The 15790-nt window shown below is 55.8% G+C and overlaps 1 protein-coding gene across 1 annotated transcript in view; it reads right to left on the bottom strand.

Moving 5' to 3' along the window:
- Positions 1 to 207: 207 nt before the first annotated feature.
- The window catches only part of RIPOR3 (RIPOR family member 3), a 64325-nt gene continuing 48742 nt past the window's right edge, over positions 208 to 15790 (bottom strand). Inside the window, exons 5-22 of the mRNA XM_006097969.3 lie at positions 15655 to 15678; positions 15077 to 15130; positions 14246 to 14395; positions 13977 to 14040; positions 13616 to 13659; positions 13352 to 13477; positions 13124 to 13269; positions 11909 to 12038; positions 10297 to 10869; positions 7979 to 8109; positions 7413 to 7536; positions 6613 to 6748; positions 5861 to 6022; positions 4860 to 5021; positions 4152 to 4354; positions 3098 to 3181; positions 1645 to 1735; positions 208 to 1244 (exon numbers count right to left, since the gene is read on the bottom strand). Of these exons, the coding sequence (XP_006098031.1) occupies positions 1141 to 1244; positions 1645 to 1735; positions 3098 to 3181; positions 4152 to 4354; positions 4860 to 5021; positions 5861 to 6022; positions 6613 to 6748; positions 7413 to 7536; positions 7979 to 8109; positions 10297 to 10869; positions 11909 to 12038; positions 13124 to 13269; positions 13352 to 13477; positions 13616 to 13659; positions 13977 to 14040; positions 14246 to 14395; positions 15077 to 15130; positions 15655 to 15678 (2508 nt within the window). The 3' untranslated portion in view covers positions 208 to 1140. The remainder of the gene's footprint in view (positions 1245 to 1644; positions 1736 to 3097; positions 3182 to 4151; positions 4355 to 4859; positions 5022 to 5860; positions 6023 to 6612; positions 6749 to 7412; positions 7537 to 7978; positions 8110 to 10296; positions 10870 to 11908; positions 12039 to 13123; positions 13270 to 13351; positions 13478 to 13615; positions 13660 to 13976; positions 14041 to 14245; positions 14396 to 15076; positions 15131 to 15654; positions 15679 to 15790) is intronic.

Below are 15790 nucleotides of genomic sequence, written 5' to 3'. Positions count from 1 at the left end.
GAGGGCGTCTGGGAGCCTTAAGAGAATCCTTGGGGCACACCGCCTTTCCTATGCCTGCTTCTGTGGGAGAGCCCACTCCACAGTGTCACACTGGAGCAAGCGCACTCGGGGATAGGAGGGCAGCTTCCCCCAGCGGGATGTTTGAAAAGAACCACTATTTACTTTTTTCAGGTAAAATGAAACACCAATAAAAATTGTTCTTTTTAATTGAAATTTCAGAAAGTTCAACATATAAACAAATCAAATAAATACTAAGTTAAATCGAAAAACACAAAATATATATAGGAAACATAAATGAGAATGTTTAAGTTACAGAATTCTCCGATGCCATTGTTGATAGCCACATGCACACCCCAGGTTATCTTGACATCATTAACCCAACAGCTCAGGACACATTCGAGTCTTAGACTTAACAGGAAACTAACTTTGTGTCTTTAAAGCAACATGCTGTTCAGTGAAATCTCACACCAACTATGGCATCTGAAGCAATTTATTTAATAGGCCTTAAGTTGACTTGCTTCAGAAGTTGGATTTCACTTTGTTTAGTGAGGTCACAGTGAATGCTTTTACTGACGTGACACTTGAGGCTTCTGCTTTCCTTTGTGCTCTTGAACATGGTGGAAAGAAGGTCCATGGGCAGCGGTCTGTCACCAGGCATTTGGGCCACGGCTCAGGTTAAGAGTTGAATCGGAACCCCTGGCTCTGTACAGTGGAAATGACTGGACCCACTGCACTCTCCTTATCAAGCTCATCGGCCTGCCGGCCTCCGCCGGCCCAGTATTTGCTGAGCCAGAGGTGCTGAGCCAACTGACTGCAAGGAGACAAGGTCACCTTGGAGCCTTTTATTCTAGGCCTCGACTCCTTCATAGCATGGCTGGCTCTGCATCCTGGGGAACAAATTCTCAAAGCCAAAAGCTGATAGGTTGGTTGAAGTGGCTCGGCCTTTGAAGTGCTATACATCCCTTGTGCTCCTATACAAAAGTCCCACTTGTCCCCTGGGGCTTTATAACTGATCTGAGACTCAGAGCAACTCTGGCCAGCTCACACTTCAGGGGCGCACACAGCGTGCCCCCATCCTCAGCTCGGCCCATGTCAGGACTGGGCAGCAGCAAAAACAAAGATGCCAGGCTGAGGGTTTTTTTAAAATATTGTGATTTCAACATCTGCCTCCTGGAAAAAGGCTTCTTCTCTTTGTTCTGAGCAAAGTTTGTCCATTTTCTCAAAAGCGAAGCGTCCTTTTTCACCTGTAATATTAAGATGATTTGTCACCAGATTGTTCCCTGCCTTGGATGGCCTTAGCAGTTACTGACACCTGGGTCTCAGGGGCCAGGGGCATTGGGGTGCACCTAACTGGCCGACTCGTGCCTCGCCCTTATGTCCAAGACAGAGTCTACTGAGTCATGTCCCTTGCATCTGCTTTCATTCCCAAGAAACATAAACTGACATTTGAGGAGGAAATAAAGCATTTCTTGCCACCTTAACCATGAAGGAAACTTGCATAAAGCATTTCTTGCCACCTTAACCATGAAGGAAACTTGCCTTGGCCAAATACAGTTAAACGGTTGCTGGCCATGGCTGCTCCAGCACAACCTTGCTAAGGACCCGGGGACCCCGCTGCACATAACGATTGATGGTGCACTTTACCGAATGACAGCGTGGCTTCCCGGGCTGCCGCTCGCACAGCCTCCAGGTCAGATTGGCACAGGCCAGCAATCTGATCAATGCTTTCGATGCCCTGCTTAGGAAAAAGAGGATCCATTAGGAGACTTTTTTATTATTACTGATTTCAGAGAAGAAGGAAGAAGGGGAGAGTAGAGAAACATCAGTGATGAGAGAATCATTGATGGGCTGCCTCCTGCACGCCCCCTACTGGGGATCAAGCCCACAACTTGGGCATGTGCCCTGATCAGGAATCGAACCGTGACCTCCTGGTCAATAGGTCGACGCTCAACCACTGAGCCATGCTGGCCAGGCCATTAGGAGACATTTTAGGTAGCAGGTAGAATCCACTTGTAGAAGCCTGCAGGACCAGCCCTAGCATGGTCTGGGGCCCGATTTTTTTTCTGAAGGCTCTGGGCTGCTCTTGTGGGCTCAGGTTCATCCATAGCACCAATGCAAGGGTCTCATTTTTTAGTTCTGACACCTGCCAGCAAATAGGCCACTAGCATTGATGTATGGACAGCTGGCAGGTCCACCTTGAAAATGAGAAGACCTGATACCCTCTGGACCTTGCTACCTCCTGCCTGGTCTCCCAACCATTCCCTCCAGGTCAGACTAGGAGAGGGGCAGTCAGAGGCCCCGATTCGGGACCACTGACCCCAGGCTGCTCCCCAGGGCCAAGGAACAGAGAGCACTTCAGCACCCTTTACTGGGAACCCTGACTGGCTATTTGATTATAACCAAACCATTTCAGAGTGAATGGGGTGTTTAATCTGTGCTGGACTATTTTTCACCTAGTAAATTGGCAATTATTTTTTTAAATGAGAATTCTAGATGCAATGAGGTTGAAGCTTTATGCACAAAAATGCTTATAATGACATTATTTATAATAAATGGATAATGAACCTAAATTATCTACAATAAGAGTAGGGGAGTAGGTTAAATTAAAGTGTAACTTTGATAGATCCTTTATAAAAAATTCCAAGGCATTACCAGTCTAACACAAAAAGTTATTATTTTGTTCACTGTTTTTAAACTATAATATCAATTTTCAGTGCCCACACATGCCCACAAACAAAAAGGAAATATACCAAAATGTCGGTAGTTTCCTCTGTTAGGATGATGGGTAATTTACATATGTTTTACACTCTTTTTCCTCTACAATGAGCTTTTAGACATTTTTAATCGATATTAAAGCAGATGATGCAGGAGTTCAGAAGTGAATTTCTGGAGCCAGCTGCTCTTCATCAGAGGCAAAGCAGATGCTCACGGCTGGTGGGGCTGCCGGCTGCTCCTCTCAGGCCAGCTCTGAAGCTCCTTTTTTGCCAGCAGTGATTTTTATTATTACTATTATCTTTTTGGTCCTGGTGGAAAAGTTTTGAACTAACTTTAACCACAAGCAGGCTTCTCCGTCACCGTGAGGACAGGTTGAACTCACCCGGAGCTGTTTCAGTGCCATGCATGCAGCTTGCTGGAGTTTCGCATCATTCTCGGTCAGGGCGTTGGTGTAGAAAAGCAAAGCCTGGGGAATGAGGCTGCTGTGAATGAAGGGGGGAGGGTGCCGGAAGCAGTCCACGGTGCCCACGGCTGGTCCCCCAATTGCTGGCAGTAAGTCAAGCCCTTACCTTTTTCTAAACAAAAATCAGGCCATGATCCATTAATCTTTGGGCCAGGTGCAAAGTCCCAAGATGTATACTACAGTACTGAGCTTCTCTCTAAAAACACTGGTCTGGTGGCAATCGAGTGCAGAAAGCTCTTTTTGTCTAATGTCTATGAAATGCATTCCCGAACTGCTATCTAGAGGAAATGCTAACTCAAGATCGGATGTTCGGCCGGGACAACAGAACTGAACACACAGACGGAAAAGCATCTCCCCTTCCTCACCCTCCTCCAGTCACAGCTCTGCCCCTGCCCCCTTGGTCACATGACCATGGACAAGTCACTTCCTCTGGAAAATAAAGTTGGCACTTGCTTCACAAAATTGTTGTAAGCACATGGGGATGTGCCTGGCCCTCAGCAAGCCTGAGGCTATAGTAAGGCCCCAATATTGCCCTCCTCAGGGGCTGATATCTTAAATCTAGAATAGTCACAGGTCCAGGGACCTAGAAGGCATAGGGGTCCACTTTCTTGGTTTTCAAAAAGTGGACTGAACACAGCCAGCCAGCCACACATTAATTGCAAGTAAATGAGGATGACCACTGGAATTCTAAGAAACATGCAAGTGACATCTCAAAGACCAAACAGATAATGTTCTTTAGAAACACTGAGGTGAGGGAGGTGGGTGGCATGTGGTTCCTCCCAGAGCTGGTGCTGCCGATGGCGATGGTGTGAGGAGAGCTGTGTTCATGTTTGGAGCATCCCTAAATCCAAATGCCTTGCGGCAAATGCAGCCCCCGTCACACACACTTTGGTCTTTTCCGAGAGAAAAAGCCTCCCTCCCTCCACCTCCCCACACCTACGGCCAGGAGGCTGCCACCTCCTCTCATACATACCTTTTCCCGAAAGCTCTTGTTCTTGGCTGCGCTGGCCAGAGACGCGCTGGCCGCCCTGCACACCTTGGGAGGCCCGTCCAGCTGGAGCAGGGCCCAGGCCCTTAAGGTCTGGGGCAGGGGCTGGAGCTGGCCCAGCCGCTTCCCCTGCAGCTTCCTGACGGCCTTGGCCTGCCCCGTGCACTGCAGCTCCTCCACGAGGGTTACTGGAAGAGACGGAAAAGTGAGCCCGGGGTCCCCTCTGATGGTGGCTGGGCTGTCCAGCTGCAGGTTGGTTTGGCCATGGCATTAGCCATGGAGAAGCAAGTCCCAGATCAAGCCCACGTGGTCACCAAGGCCCATCTGGACTGGCTTCAGCGGGGCCTCCTGGAACCTCTAGGAAGGCTTTCTAGCAAGGGATCCAGTCCGCCCTGAAAACCGATACAGCCCCAGCCCAGACTTCAGGGTCGCAGGCCAGTCGAGCCTCCCATCATAGCCAGCTGTGACTTCTGCTCTGTGCTGAGAGAAGCCATCTTCCCCTAGAGCTAATCTCATCACGGGCTGAATGTGGGGTCTCATTAAATTGGGGTTCTTAAAAGAACAGCTGGAGGGGAAAGATGCAGTGGTTCTTCAAAGCTGGCTTCCGGGAGCTGGGACAGGGGCCTCCACGGCTGGAGTCCCTTTGCTGTTGCACGTGGCTGTGAGGCCACCGGCCACGCTCCCAGCCCCTACCTTCCTTGGTGAGCTGGGCAAAGTGCTTCTCCAGGTCCGAGACGCTCTGCCTCTGCAGGTAACTGTGAAACTGGAACCAGGTGACAGTCTGCTCTTCGGGGAGGCCAGCTCCGGGGAGCAGCCCGCTGCAGCTGACCACCTGCTCCAGGAGCCTGCGGCACACTGGCGAGGAGACACAGCACGGGGCTGTGAGACACGGAGACCTCGCCCCCTAGGAGCTTCTTAGCTGGCGAGGCCAGGTCAGCAGTGGTTCTCAACCTTCTGGCCCTTTAAATACAGTTCCTCATGTTGTGACCCAACCATAAAATTATTTTCGTTGCTACTTCATAACTGTAATGTTGCTACTGTTATGAATCATAATGTAAATGTCTGATATGCAGGATGGTCTTAGGCGACCCCTGTGAAAGGGTCGTTCGACCGCCAAAGGGGTCGCGACCCACAGGTTGAGAACCGCTGGCTTAAAGGCTTTCTGAGGGCATGTGGGTGGGTGTCCCTCCCTGCACCGCCTGTGCCCAGGGAAGGAGGGGGCTCCAGGTGGGGTCGCACGCAGGCCCGGGCGTGGGTGGTCTTGGGGGCACATCCACATGGCTGGGGCCAGGACTGGGAATATGCAGGCAACTGAGCAGCCCAGGTGGTGGTCAGAGCTGCTGACAGTGGGCCAGCTTCTGGAGTATGAGTGTCACCTCCAGCTGGGAGCAGGAAATGCTGTGCCTTCTGAGCCCACCCTGCGGGGCAGATAAAGGCTTGCCTACCTTCCATGAAGGTGCTTTCTTAACCCTTCAAGGTTCTGGTGGAAGCTATGGACCCTGCCCCCAGGAAAAGGCCCAGCCCACAGACTGCAGGTTCACAGGCCCCTCGTTCTCCCCAGCAGAAGGAGGTGTTTGCAGTCATGCTTGATGCCATGAAGACACTCAGGGGCAGCTAGCGCGGCGGTGAGGCCCGCTGTGGCATCACTGAAGCCCGGAGACGCGGGGCAGCGTCTCAGGGGGACGGGGAGTTACCTATTTCCAGTTGTCCTGGGTACTTCCCCCTGACTCTGTGCAGGAACGTTTTCTTGAGCTGGTTCAGGAGCGTGGGGGCGGGGCAGGCCAGGACCCCGCCGGGCTCCATGCACCCTCTCCACAGCCTCAGGCAGCCCTTCCTCCGTGCGGCCTGCGGAAGGACTGAGAGCCCGGGCTCAGACCGACTGCGCGGAAGAGCAAGCCCAGGGCCCAAAGGTTTCCCTCCACTGGGACGGGAGGTCGGGAGCTGAGGGGTGGCATGCAGTGTCCTTTTCCCACACTCCACGGTGACAGAGAGAAGACAAGCAGCTTCAGCTCTCAGCACCTCACCCGGGTCACCACCCACAGTCCTCACAGCAGCCCAGGCGACTCCTGTCACCAGCCTGTCCTCATGGACAAGGGGAGGCCCCGGGGCAGAGGCCCAGCTGGGGTCACAGCTGCTGTTTACGTGAACGCATGCTGTGCGCCCGGAGTGTGTCCTGAGGATTCCTTCACCGACCCATTGCCCAGATGGGGAAGCTGAGGCTCAGAGGCCCAGAGTCACCCAGCTGACCACAGAGCGGCGGGTGCCTCTTTCTCCAAGGCTGTGTGGCCTCCCTTCCCGCCCCCACAGTGTCTCTGAGCCCAGTCCAGCCAGACACCCCGGGCTCCGGTTAAGTTTGGACATCAGGAAGGGAGACGAGCTCGCCTGCCCTGGAAGCCTGTCCCTGTGCGCCATTCACACGAGCAGCCGGTGGTGGGCAGTTACTTACTCTCTTCAACAGACGTCGCCTCTCTGACCTTCTCAAAATCCAGCACAGACAGAGTCTCCAGAACCTGCTTTTGCTGTGCCGCTTCTTCCAGAAGGCTCTCCTGGACCATCCTCGACAGATTAGGGGAGGCCAGTTTCTGGGAAGCAACCCACGTGCTCCAGGTTAGCACGGACATGCCCTCTGATGTCAGTCGTCACGACCGTGGCCCTCACCGGCCCGGGCCCATCCTTCCTATCCCTGTGGTAGCTCCTTGGCTGTCCCCTGGGAGTGCCCCCTCCACCACAGTGGCTGAGACACAGGGTCCGACTGGAGCTGCCACGGGTGGCCTTTGCCACCAGCAGGGACCAGCCTGCCTGAGAGCAAAGCCAACCCACACAGGAAAGCAGAGCTGAGCGGGAGAGGCCCAGGCGTGATGGCATCTGAAACCCTGGATCCAGCCGGGCCTGAAGCCCACCTCTGGGCTGGTCAATTCTATGAGCCAATGGATTTTCTCTTTGGGTTGAGCCAGTTTGGATTGGAGTTCTGGCTTCTGCGACTGAAGGCGTCCCAGCCACTGCCTTTGAGTCAGGGCTTGGGCTGCGTAAGAACCACATGACTCCCCCAGGCCTGGCCTGATGCTTCCCCAGGGGAACCTTCTCAATCTCAATGGCTCTCAAGGTGCGGGCCTCTGGCCCCTGCACCGTGCTCCCTGCCACCGTCAAGGTCAGCCCTTTGCAGAGAACTCCTACCCCTCCCCTCTGGGCCCCCTGGCCAGTCCCTCCCTTTCCACCTCACCCCCCTGGCCCCAGGTCCCTTAGCACCTGCAGCAGAGCCTTGCAGACTTGGAGGTGGACCGTGAGCAGCGTGTCCAGCTCAGGGGCGCCAGTCGTGAGCTCCCGGGATGACTCTCTCAGTGATGGTGGTGGGGGCCGGGTCCTGTCCTTTCTGAGTTGAGTGGAGAACTAGGTGACCATCTGGTTGGGTAGAGGGAACCCGCCCTCCCGGGAGAGCTCTGACCAGGGAGACCAGGGTGCTGTGGGAGCTGAGGGTGGGCGGCCATGCAGAGGGGTTGGGAGCAGTGACTGCTGCGTGTCAGGTCAAGGGTAGAGGCTCTACTGTGTCCTCCATCATTATTTATTTTTTAAGATTCAAAAGAAGCCCATTGTTGGGAACCGAAAGCTCAGGGCTAGGCCGAGCTATTCTCTTCCCTCTGGTCCCTGGGGACCTGCTCTGTATCAGGCAGTGGGCATGTGGGGGTGGAAGGGGGGCACAATAAATCATTAGAATAAATACCAATCAGGCAGTGGGAGACGTAGGCAGGAGGCTGATAGGAAGGAAGGAAGGGGCTAAGGCTGGTCACCTGGTCAGTGCTGGCGGGAGCACTCACCGGGGACCCTGGGGACCCCCAAAAAGGGACAGGTCGTGGGGGGCAAAGTCGGCGTTGAGGAAGGCGAAGCTCTCCAGGATGCATTCCATCAGGCTCTCGGCCGAGCTGTGCTCCCGGCGGCCTCCGCGGGGCTGTGGACGGAGCAAGACCTCAGGGCAGCCTTCCCCACTCCCCCCGTCCAGCACCCCCACCCTAACAGCGTCCCCCAAGCGGGCGATGAGCACGGGGCACAGCACTCCCCACGCAGCCTCCCGAGTGGCATGTGACAAGGTCTGGTGCAAAAGCTCAAGGGAGACAGATCTTAAAAGTCTCAACTGGTCACAGACACCCACGGGGACAGGGCAAGAGACAGGAGGGAGGGAGTGGGGGACCATGCAAAGTAGGAGAGGGGGTGCCCTCCCCGGAGAGGCAAGCTGCTGCTCCAGCTGGCACTGGCCACTTCGGACCCTGGGGCCAGTGTCGCCAGATCGTTCAGTTTCCTAAGGAAAGCTGGAAACCTAGAGTTTGTGGGAAGCTGCCCCGTTTTTAAATATTGACAACCGATTTCAATATTTTTTTTAAATATGGTGTGAGTCAGGCAAAACGCCTCTTCAGGAGGTTCAACAGTGTCTGCGGATTGCAGGGAGATGTGGAAGGAGAGGAGGATGGAGGCAGCGCTGACGGAGGGGTGTGTGTCAGGGTGCACGTCGTCGGAGCGCTGCCCCTGCTCCATCCTCGGAGCCTCCTGGTGGCAGGCCCAAGCGTGCGTGCGAGTCTCGGTCTCCGCGGTGCTCTATAAAGTCTCCGTGACCCCTGGGTTGTGATCTGGAACCATTGCTCCTCGGGGAAAGGCAGAAGCTTCGAGCCTCTGGCCACATTTTCATCAGCGGCCAGTGTGTAACCGTGTCTTATGTGTGTTTCTGTTTAAAGACACCTTACTTCATATGCATTGTTTATTCCTAAATGAATTCAAGCCAACAGCATGTCACTCACGCCTAACCCATGTATGTTCTCCGGGAGGCACATCACTGCCATCTGCACTTAGGACACTGGCCAGCACTTCAGCCCTGCCCGGGGGCCTTTAAAACAGATCAGTCACCAAAAAAAGCACAAAAATATAAAAAATGTAGCACTAAATAGACTACAAAGGGGACACACCTACAGTGAGGGAGCTGAAACCAGACGGCAACGTACCTTGTTCAATGAGCACGTCCGTGACTCAAAGTGTCTGTCACTCTGCACCTGACAGAACCATGAGCATTGATTCTGGGGCTATAAATACATTTTTGCAAGTAAATGAATTCACAAAAAGAGAATCCATGAATAATGAGTACGTTTGTAAATACACACACGTACACACACATACATGTGTGTATAATTTCTCTTTGAAAAGTCAACCTAAAAACCATAGCCTGTGGTCATTTTTATTCTTCTAACTTGGTTTGCCAAAAAAAGAAGAGTTCCTCAAGATGTTGAAAATTATTGCCTGATGGCAGTGTGATTTTGAGATTTTTATGTAAAGTATAATTTTTCAAATTCCAGGTGACAGGCTGCATGCTTCCTGGCAGATTGTTCTACCAAAAAGTGCTGTTAAGAAATTGAAAAGAAAAAAAAAAGCTACTATTCTTTTTCTTCTTTTTTTTTTCTTAAAATCTTCAGGCAGGCCCATAGCAGTGGTAAATAGTGAACATTTTTTTAAGTTACTAGATAGGAAATCCACCTTTCTTTCCCCTGCACTGATTTGTGAAGTTGGGGGTGGGGGGAAGGAATGAAACAGAACAGGTTTTTGTAGGGAGCTGTTAAGCTGTTTCAGCGCCAGTGTGAGTTTTCATAAACTAATGGATGTATAAGTAGGTGCTGGTGTGATACATTTTATTTTACGTACATTTAAATTTATGTAAACCCCAAAAATCGTATAATCTGCCCAGGCCAGCACCTCTGAGAGCCACGCAAGAACGGCCCCTGGCGTGGGCCCTGTAGGGAGGTTTCGGGTTGGGGGTGGCTGCTGGGGACCTTCCACGGTGCCAGCTCTGGCCGTGAGAATGCCCCACGTTTGGGATTTTAGTGTCGAGCGGCTGCCTCACCTGCTCGGGTCAGAAGAGGTGAGATTTGCTGGGTTCTGGCTGGATGTGGAGCAAGTTATTCACTCTGAGCCCCACTTCCTCCTAATCCTCCTTCCAGCCCGATGAGGGCTCTTGTAATCCCCACTTGACAAACTGAGGCCCCGAGAGGAGACATTGCCTACCCTGGTGGTGCAGAGGTGAGAGCGGGCTGCGGCCCAGGCCCGGGCGTTACACCCTTGGCAGAGCAGGGCTGCTGCCTCCAAAGAGCAGACATACCTTCAGCCGGTCCCTGAAGCTGAGCACCTGGTACTCCAGCTCCTGGAGCCGGGGCTGGGCGGGGTCTGTGCACCTCAGTAAATCCAGGACCTCCTGCAGGGGCCTCTCGAGGGTCACCCCAGGCCCCTCCACTCTGTCCCCGGATTCTCCTTCATCGTGGTCTGTCCGGCTGCCCGGCATCGTATGGCTGTGGAGTGGGGAGCCCGGTGGCAGGTTGGGGCTCTCTACTCCCAAATTCCTCCAGCCAGGCCGCTCCACAAATGCGCCTCCTGACAGGTGGACCATCTCTGGCAGGAGGCCCAGGGATGGGGAGTCCTCCTGAGCCTCCTCTTCAGTGGAGGTGTTGGGGCCAATGGCCAAGGGCAGGAACCCCACGTCCGAGGTGGAGGCTGACGTGCTGGTCTCGGTGTCTCGGGGGTCCTCAGAGCTGAAGGAGTCCATCTCAGGCAGCTCCTGACTCCGGCTGCACAGGCCAGGGCCCTGCAGGTCGCTGTCGGACAGGTAGCTGAGGATGGACGTGGCCCTTGGGCTGCCCAGCAGCAAGGCCTGCTGCGCTGGCTGCTGCAGGACAGACTGGAGAGGGGGACACAAGACCAGCCTCACTGGCCACCCCAGGCACCAAGCGAGGCCCCCAGAGGGGCTCCCCCGCCACACACTTGCTCTGCATACCCACTTCTCCGGATGACTGAGGTCCACCAAGCTGACTCAGAGGTGCCGGTAGCACCCAGCATCCTCTCTGCTCTTAGCCCCATCCTCTCTAACTCACACCTTCCAAGCCGCAGAGGCCTCCTTGCTGTTTCTCACTCTCCAGGTTCATTCACACATTCCCACCTCGGGGCCTTTGCACTGACTGTGCCTCCTGCCAAAGAATGTTCTGCTTTCTGGAGGAAGGAAGGACCTCACATACAATACACCTACTCAGGCAGGCAGTGCTCCCTGAGGGCACAGTCCTCACCTGCCCGGAGAAGAGCCTGGCATATAGTTTTGAATGAGTGAAATGCATGGAGGAAGGAAGGACCTCACATACAATACACCTAAGTGCTCATGGCATAGAAACAACAGCAGCTCCTCATTAAATTAAGCATTTGGTGTTTCACGCCCTGATCTGAGGGCCTCAAAGTCCTGCCTCATTCCTCCCTCACACCTCCAGGCTCCAAAAGCATCACTAGGTTAAAAAGGCTGCTATGGATTAAAAGATGGAGAAAAAAACACATCTGCTCCCAGATGGTATCGAGTGCCTCTAGAAAGGTGTGGAAGAAGTTGACAATGACTCTAAGATCCCTAGAGGGCAGAGAAAAGAGATGTTTTGCTGTATAATATGTCAAGGTGTTACTTACTGGAAATACATTCCGTTTAAAACAAATAAATTGGAAGCCAAGGCCATGGCCAGGGTGACGGAACCATCCAGAAAACCTTGTTCAAGGTATCCAGGAGAACCAGCCAAGTCTAGCAGCGCCCCAGAATAGAGGGGCCAGCATCAAGGAAGAAAAAGTACCGAAAAACACCCAGATAACCTACATGGAGAGGTGCCAGGCTGCCCAGCCCAGTCCACATGCTGCCCGGGAAGTCACCCCCACCACCAGTCCCAGCAGGACCTCAGCGGCCCACTCACCAGGTAGTACCTCTCCCGGAAGCTGGGGGTGCTCGGGGGTGTCCAGTTGTACAAGGAGCCCTTCCTGCTGCCCACAGAGAACTTGATTGTGGGGCTGGGTGACACCAGGAAGCTCTCGGTATCAAACGGGCTGGAGGAGAGAGCAGCGGCCAGGGTGTCACTGGTGCCCGGAGGACACTCAGCCCGTCCAGGGCCAGGGGACCGAAGGGGAGATGGAGGCCCTGCCCGGGAGCCCAGGTGAAGCCCGGGGACTCCAGGTCCACGTTCCCAACCTTCATAACCGTCTCTCAGACACCCGCCACCCTGCGGGCCCTTAGCCAGGTGGCAAGGGGCAGTGACTGGCCACCACTCATGGGAATGGATCCCTCCTCCCTACAGGGCACCATCCCAAAAGGACCTCTGGGTCAGTCCCAGCCACAGGTAAGGCTGGGGCCCAAGGCCTCGCCGACCCTGCTCCTGGAGCAAGGAGATCTGGGTACAGCCTCCCGGCACGAAGCGCCCTGCTCACTCTCATTTGCACAGAGGCCTGGCTAGAGGTGTCTGGGGCCCAGCCCGACCACCAGGGCCCGTGACTCAGGCACTGTGGGCAGGTCCTGGGAGATGCGGGCAGAAATGCCACGAGTGGATGTGGGGAGCCGCTGTGTTTAGACAGGTTCAAGCCTCGGACTAATGAGAGGGCACAGTCCTCTCATGGCCACGTGCAAGTCCCAGCTTGGAGGGCAGAGCCCTCCCAGCACAACTATAGCCAACAGCTGTAGCTGTAGGCTTGAACCTATGGTCCGACACGAGGCCCCACGTGCCTGAGTGATGTGGGCTTGACAGAGTTCAGGTGCATGTAGTTGAGTAGGATTGAAACCGAGGAGAATGTTGTAAACATCTTGGTCATCCCCTTACTTTGCCCCGTGGCATCTGCTATAAAATAAAGACACGGCTTGTGGGCGTCATCGCCGTCTCTCAGAGAAGCAGCGTCCCACCGAGACCCAGCTTTCATTCTCTTGTCTGTCTTTTCTAAGCCTTTAGGCCGCCCCCACTCAGGGTCACCCTTGGCGGCGCTGGCGCAGCACAAAGTGGATGCTAGAGTGTGGTCAGGCCACCAGGGGGAGCCAGCGAGACTCATCGGGCTCAGGCTCTGGGTGAGCGTCCCTCCAGGTGGGAATTTGGGGCTGGCCCTGGGGAGGGGCCGCAGGGCCGGGAGCCAGGCTGGCCCCTACTCACTTCCACAGCACCTCCAGCTGCAGCTTGATGGTGCCCAGCTCCGTGATGTCCACCACGACCACCTGCGGCCGGGTCGTGAAGAAGTCGGCGATGTCACACGTCACGGTGCCCACCGCCAGGGAGCTCAGGCCGCGCAGCTCTGTCACCTGGGGGTGAGGAGTTGTGGGTGGTGTCTGAGCGGAGCCCCCGCAGGCCCTGGCCCTGCCCCTGCCCCTAGGCCCCACCCACCTTGATCTCCAAGTTCTCGTGCAGGGTGGGGATGAAGGCCTTCTCCTCCTCGTCCCAGGTCTGGCTGTCGTCAGACTCGATTCGGCCCTTCAGCTTCCAGCGCTGGCGGCCCAGGCGCATGAGCACCTGTGGGCGAGGGCCACGAAGGGGGGTGGGTCAGCTGCCCCGGGTGGATGCCCCCACTTGCCACCTGCATGGGGGCCCTCCCTGCCAGGTGGGGCCTGGGACCCCAAGGCTGGCAGGAACCCCGGAGGGTGGCCATACCTCATACTGGTCTCCTGGACAGAGGCGTGCGTAGCCCACCAAGCCTGGAACACAGAGATGGGCTGAGCTCTGTCCTCCTCTGCCCCTGCTCCGTGGGTCACAGCCCCTCCCCCGCCGGAGTCTGGGAATCAGACTCAGATGAGCCATCATGATGGACAGTGGACAGGCCTGGACCCTCACATCCAACTCAGAGAAGGGGCGGGACCTGCCTGAGGTCACATGTCACAGGAGTGCAAGCCCAGGGCTGGGCAAAGACCCCTGAATTCTGACCCACACCTCACCCTTGGCAGAAGTCCCAGGGCCCTCAAGAAGCCTGACACCCACTCGAAGGGGCTGCTGCCCACCCCCTCAGCCCTGTTACCTTTCATCCTGACGTGGAACTCGCCCAAGTGGACTTCCAGGGCCCCCTCTATGAGCCACATGTCCTGCAAAGCCCCACAGGATGGCTCAGCACCTGCCCCGAGGCTGGGCCGGGGTGGGGGTGAGAGGAGTGGGCTGGAGGGGGGCAGAGGGCAGGGCGGAGGGGCACACACAGACCCTGCCAGGCAGAGCTTCCTCGGGGCCCAGAGCACCCACCCTAATGCTGGGCCTGGCCCCCACTGCCCTCTGGCGCCCCTGCTGGCGGCCCACCTCGGTGCACTCCTGCAGGCTCCGGCCCAGCTCCTGCAGGCTCTCTCGGGAGGCGCGGCTGGGGGGGCACCTGGAGAAGGCCTGCTGCATGTTGGAGGCGCCGTCTCGCAGGCGGCACTGGATGCAGTAGCCCTCGTAGAGCTCGTCCACCTGTGGGGGCACAGGGCGGTGGGTGCTGCCCACGCTGAGGGGCAGGGGCCCAGACCTGCCGGTCACTCTCACCCTCTGGGAGAGGCTGCTCCTGAGCGAATGCCCCCACCCAGCCCCGATGGTGGTCACACCCTGCACTTGCCCCCGGCTCCCATAGCTCCCACGGGGACAGGAACCACGTCTCATCCACTTGTATCCCAGCCCTCGGCAGTGGCTGGCGTGCGGTCAGCGCACAGTGGAAAGGAGTGCCCTGGACAGGTAGCTGCAGCCCTTCCCTCTCCCTGCCCAAGTTTTCAACAGTAAACAGGGAGGTAATATTCCGCCACCCACTGGGCTACTGGAGGGGGGGGCCGGGCGTGTAAAGCAAGATCATGGAAGAATTCATGGACGTCAGACCCTGCAGGACTCGCTGTGAGACCTTGGGCAATGCTTGTCCCCCTCTGAGCGTCCATCTCCCATCTCTATGGTGGGTGCGTGGTCTCAGCCTCCCAGCCTCTCAGACTGAGCTCCAGGTCCTCCCGGGCCCAGTGCCTGCAGTTCCTGCTCCTCCTCGGCTTCTCCAGCCTCCCAGCACCCAGGGACCCCACCCCGCTCGGAGGGGCCTCCTGGCTCCTGCTGTCTGCTGGAGGCCCAGCAAGAACAACCACCCAGCCCCACCCTGAATACCCGGCACCAGCTGACCTTGCTGATTTGGAATTCCATCTTCCGAATGTGCCTCTCCACAGAGCGCGTTTGCTTCTCCCAGGAAAAGAGAAGATGCTTTCAAAGTAGCCTGGACCCCCCGCCAGCTCTCGCCACCCTCCTGCAGGCCCTAACACGGAAAACTGGGCTCCAAGCCAGGCCAGCCCCTCACCACCCTCGAGGAAGGCTCATCGCTGGGCCTCAGTTTCCCCATTTGTAAAATGGGGAGGACCCCAGGTGCTTCTTCTAGAGCAGTGGTTTTCAACCTTCTGGCCCTTTAAATACAGTTCCTCATGTTGTGACCCAACCATAAAATTATTTTCGTTGCTACTTCATAACTGTAATGTTGCTACTGTTATGAATCGTAATGTAAATATCTGATATGCAGGATGGTCTTAGGCGACCCCTGTGAAAGGGTCGTTTGACCGCCAAAGGGGTCTCGACCCACAGGTTGAGAACCCCTGTCCTAGAGGCTGACCATAGGACGGAATCGGGGGAGCAAGGACACTATGCTCACCCAGCCAGGCCTAGCCATAGCCGCCTGTTCACCACATGCTGATGGAGGCAGGTTCACTCACCTTGTCAAGGTCGTAATAGAAGGCCTGTGGGGGAGCAAAGGGGGAGGGGAAGGTGTCAGGGCTCTGAATGCTCCCCCAAGATCCATGAGGCTACATCCCGGGGGCGCCTGAGCTCAGAGGACAGAAAGCCAGCAGC

Source organism: Myotis lucifugus, unplaced genomic scaffold (genome assembly GCF_000147115.1).
Source record: "Myotis lucifugus unplaced genomic scaffold, Myoluc2.0 scaffold_215, whole genome shotgun sequence".
In the NCBI taxonomy this organism is placed as follows: domain Eukaryota; kingdom Metazoa; phylum Chordata; class Mammalia; order Chiroptera; family Vespertilionidae; genus Myotis; species Myotis lucifugus.
This window is presented reverse-complemented; position numbering and strand designations above follow the sequence as displayed.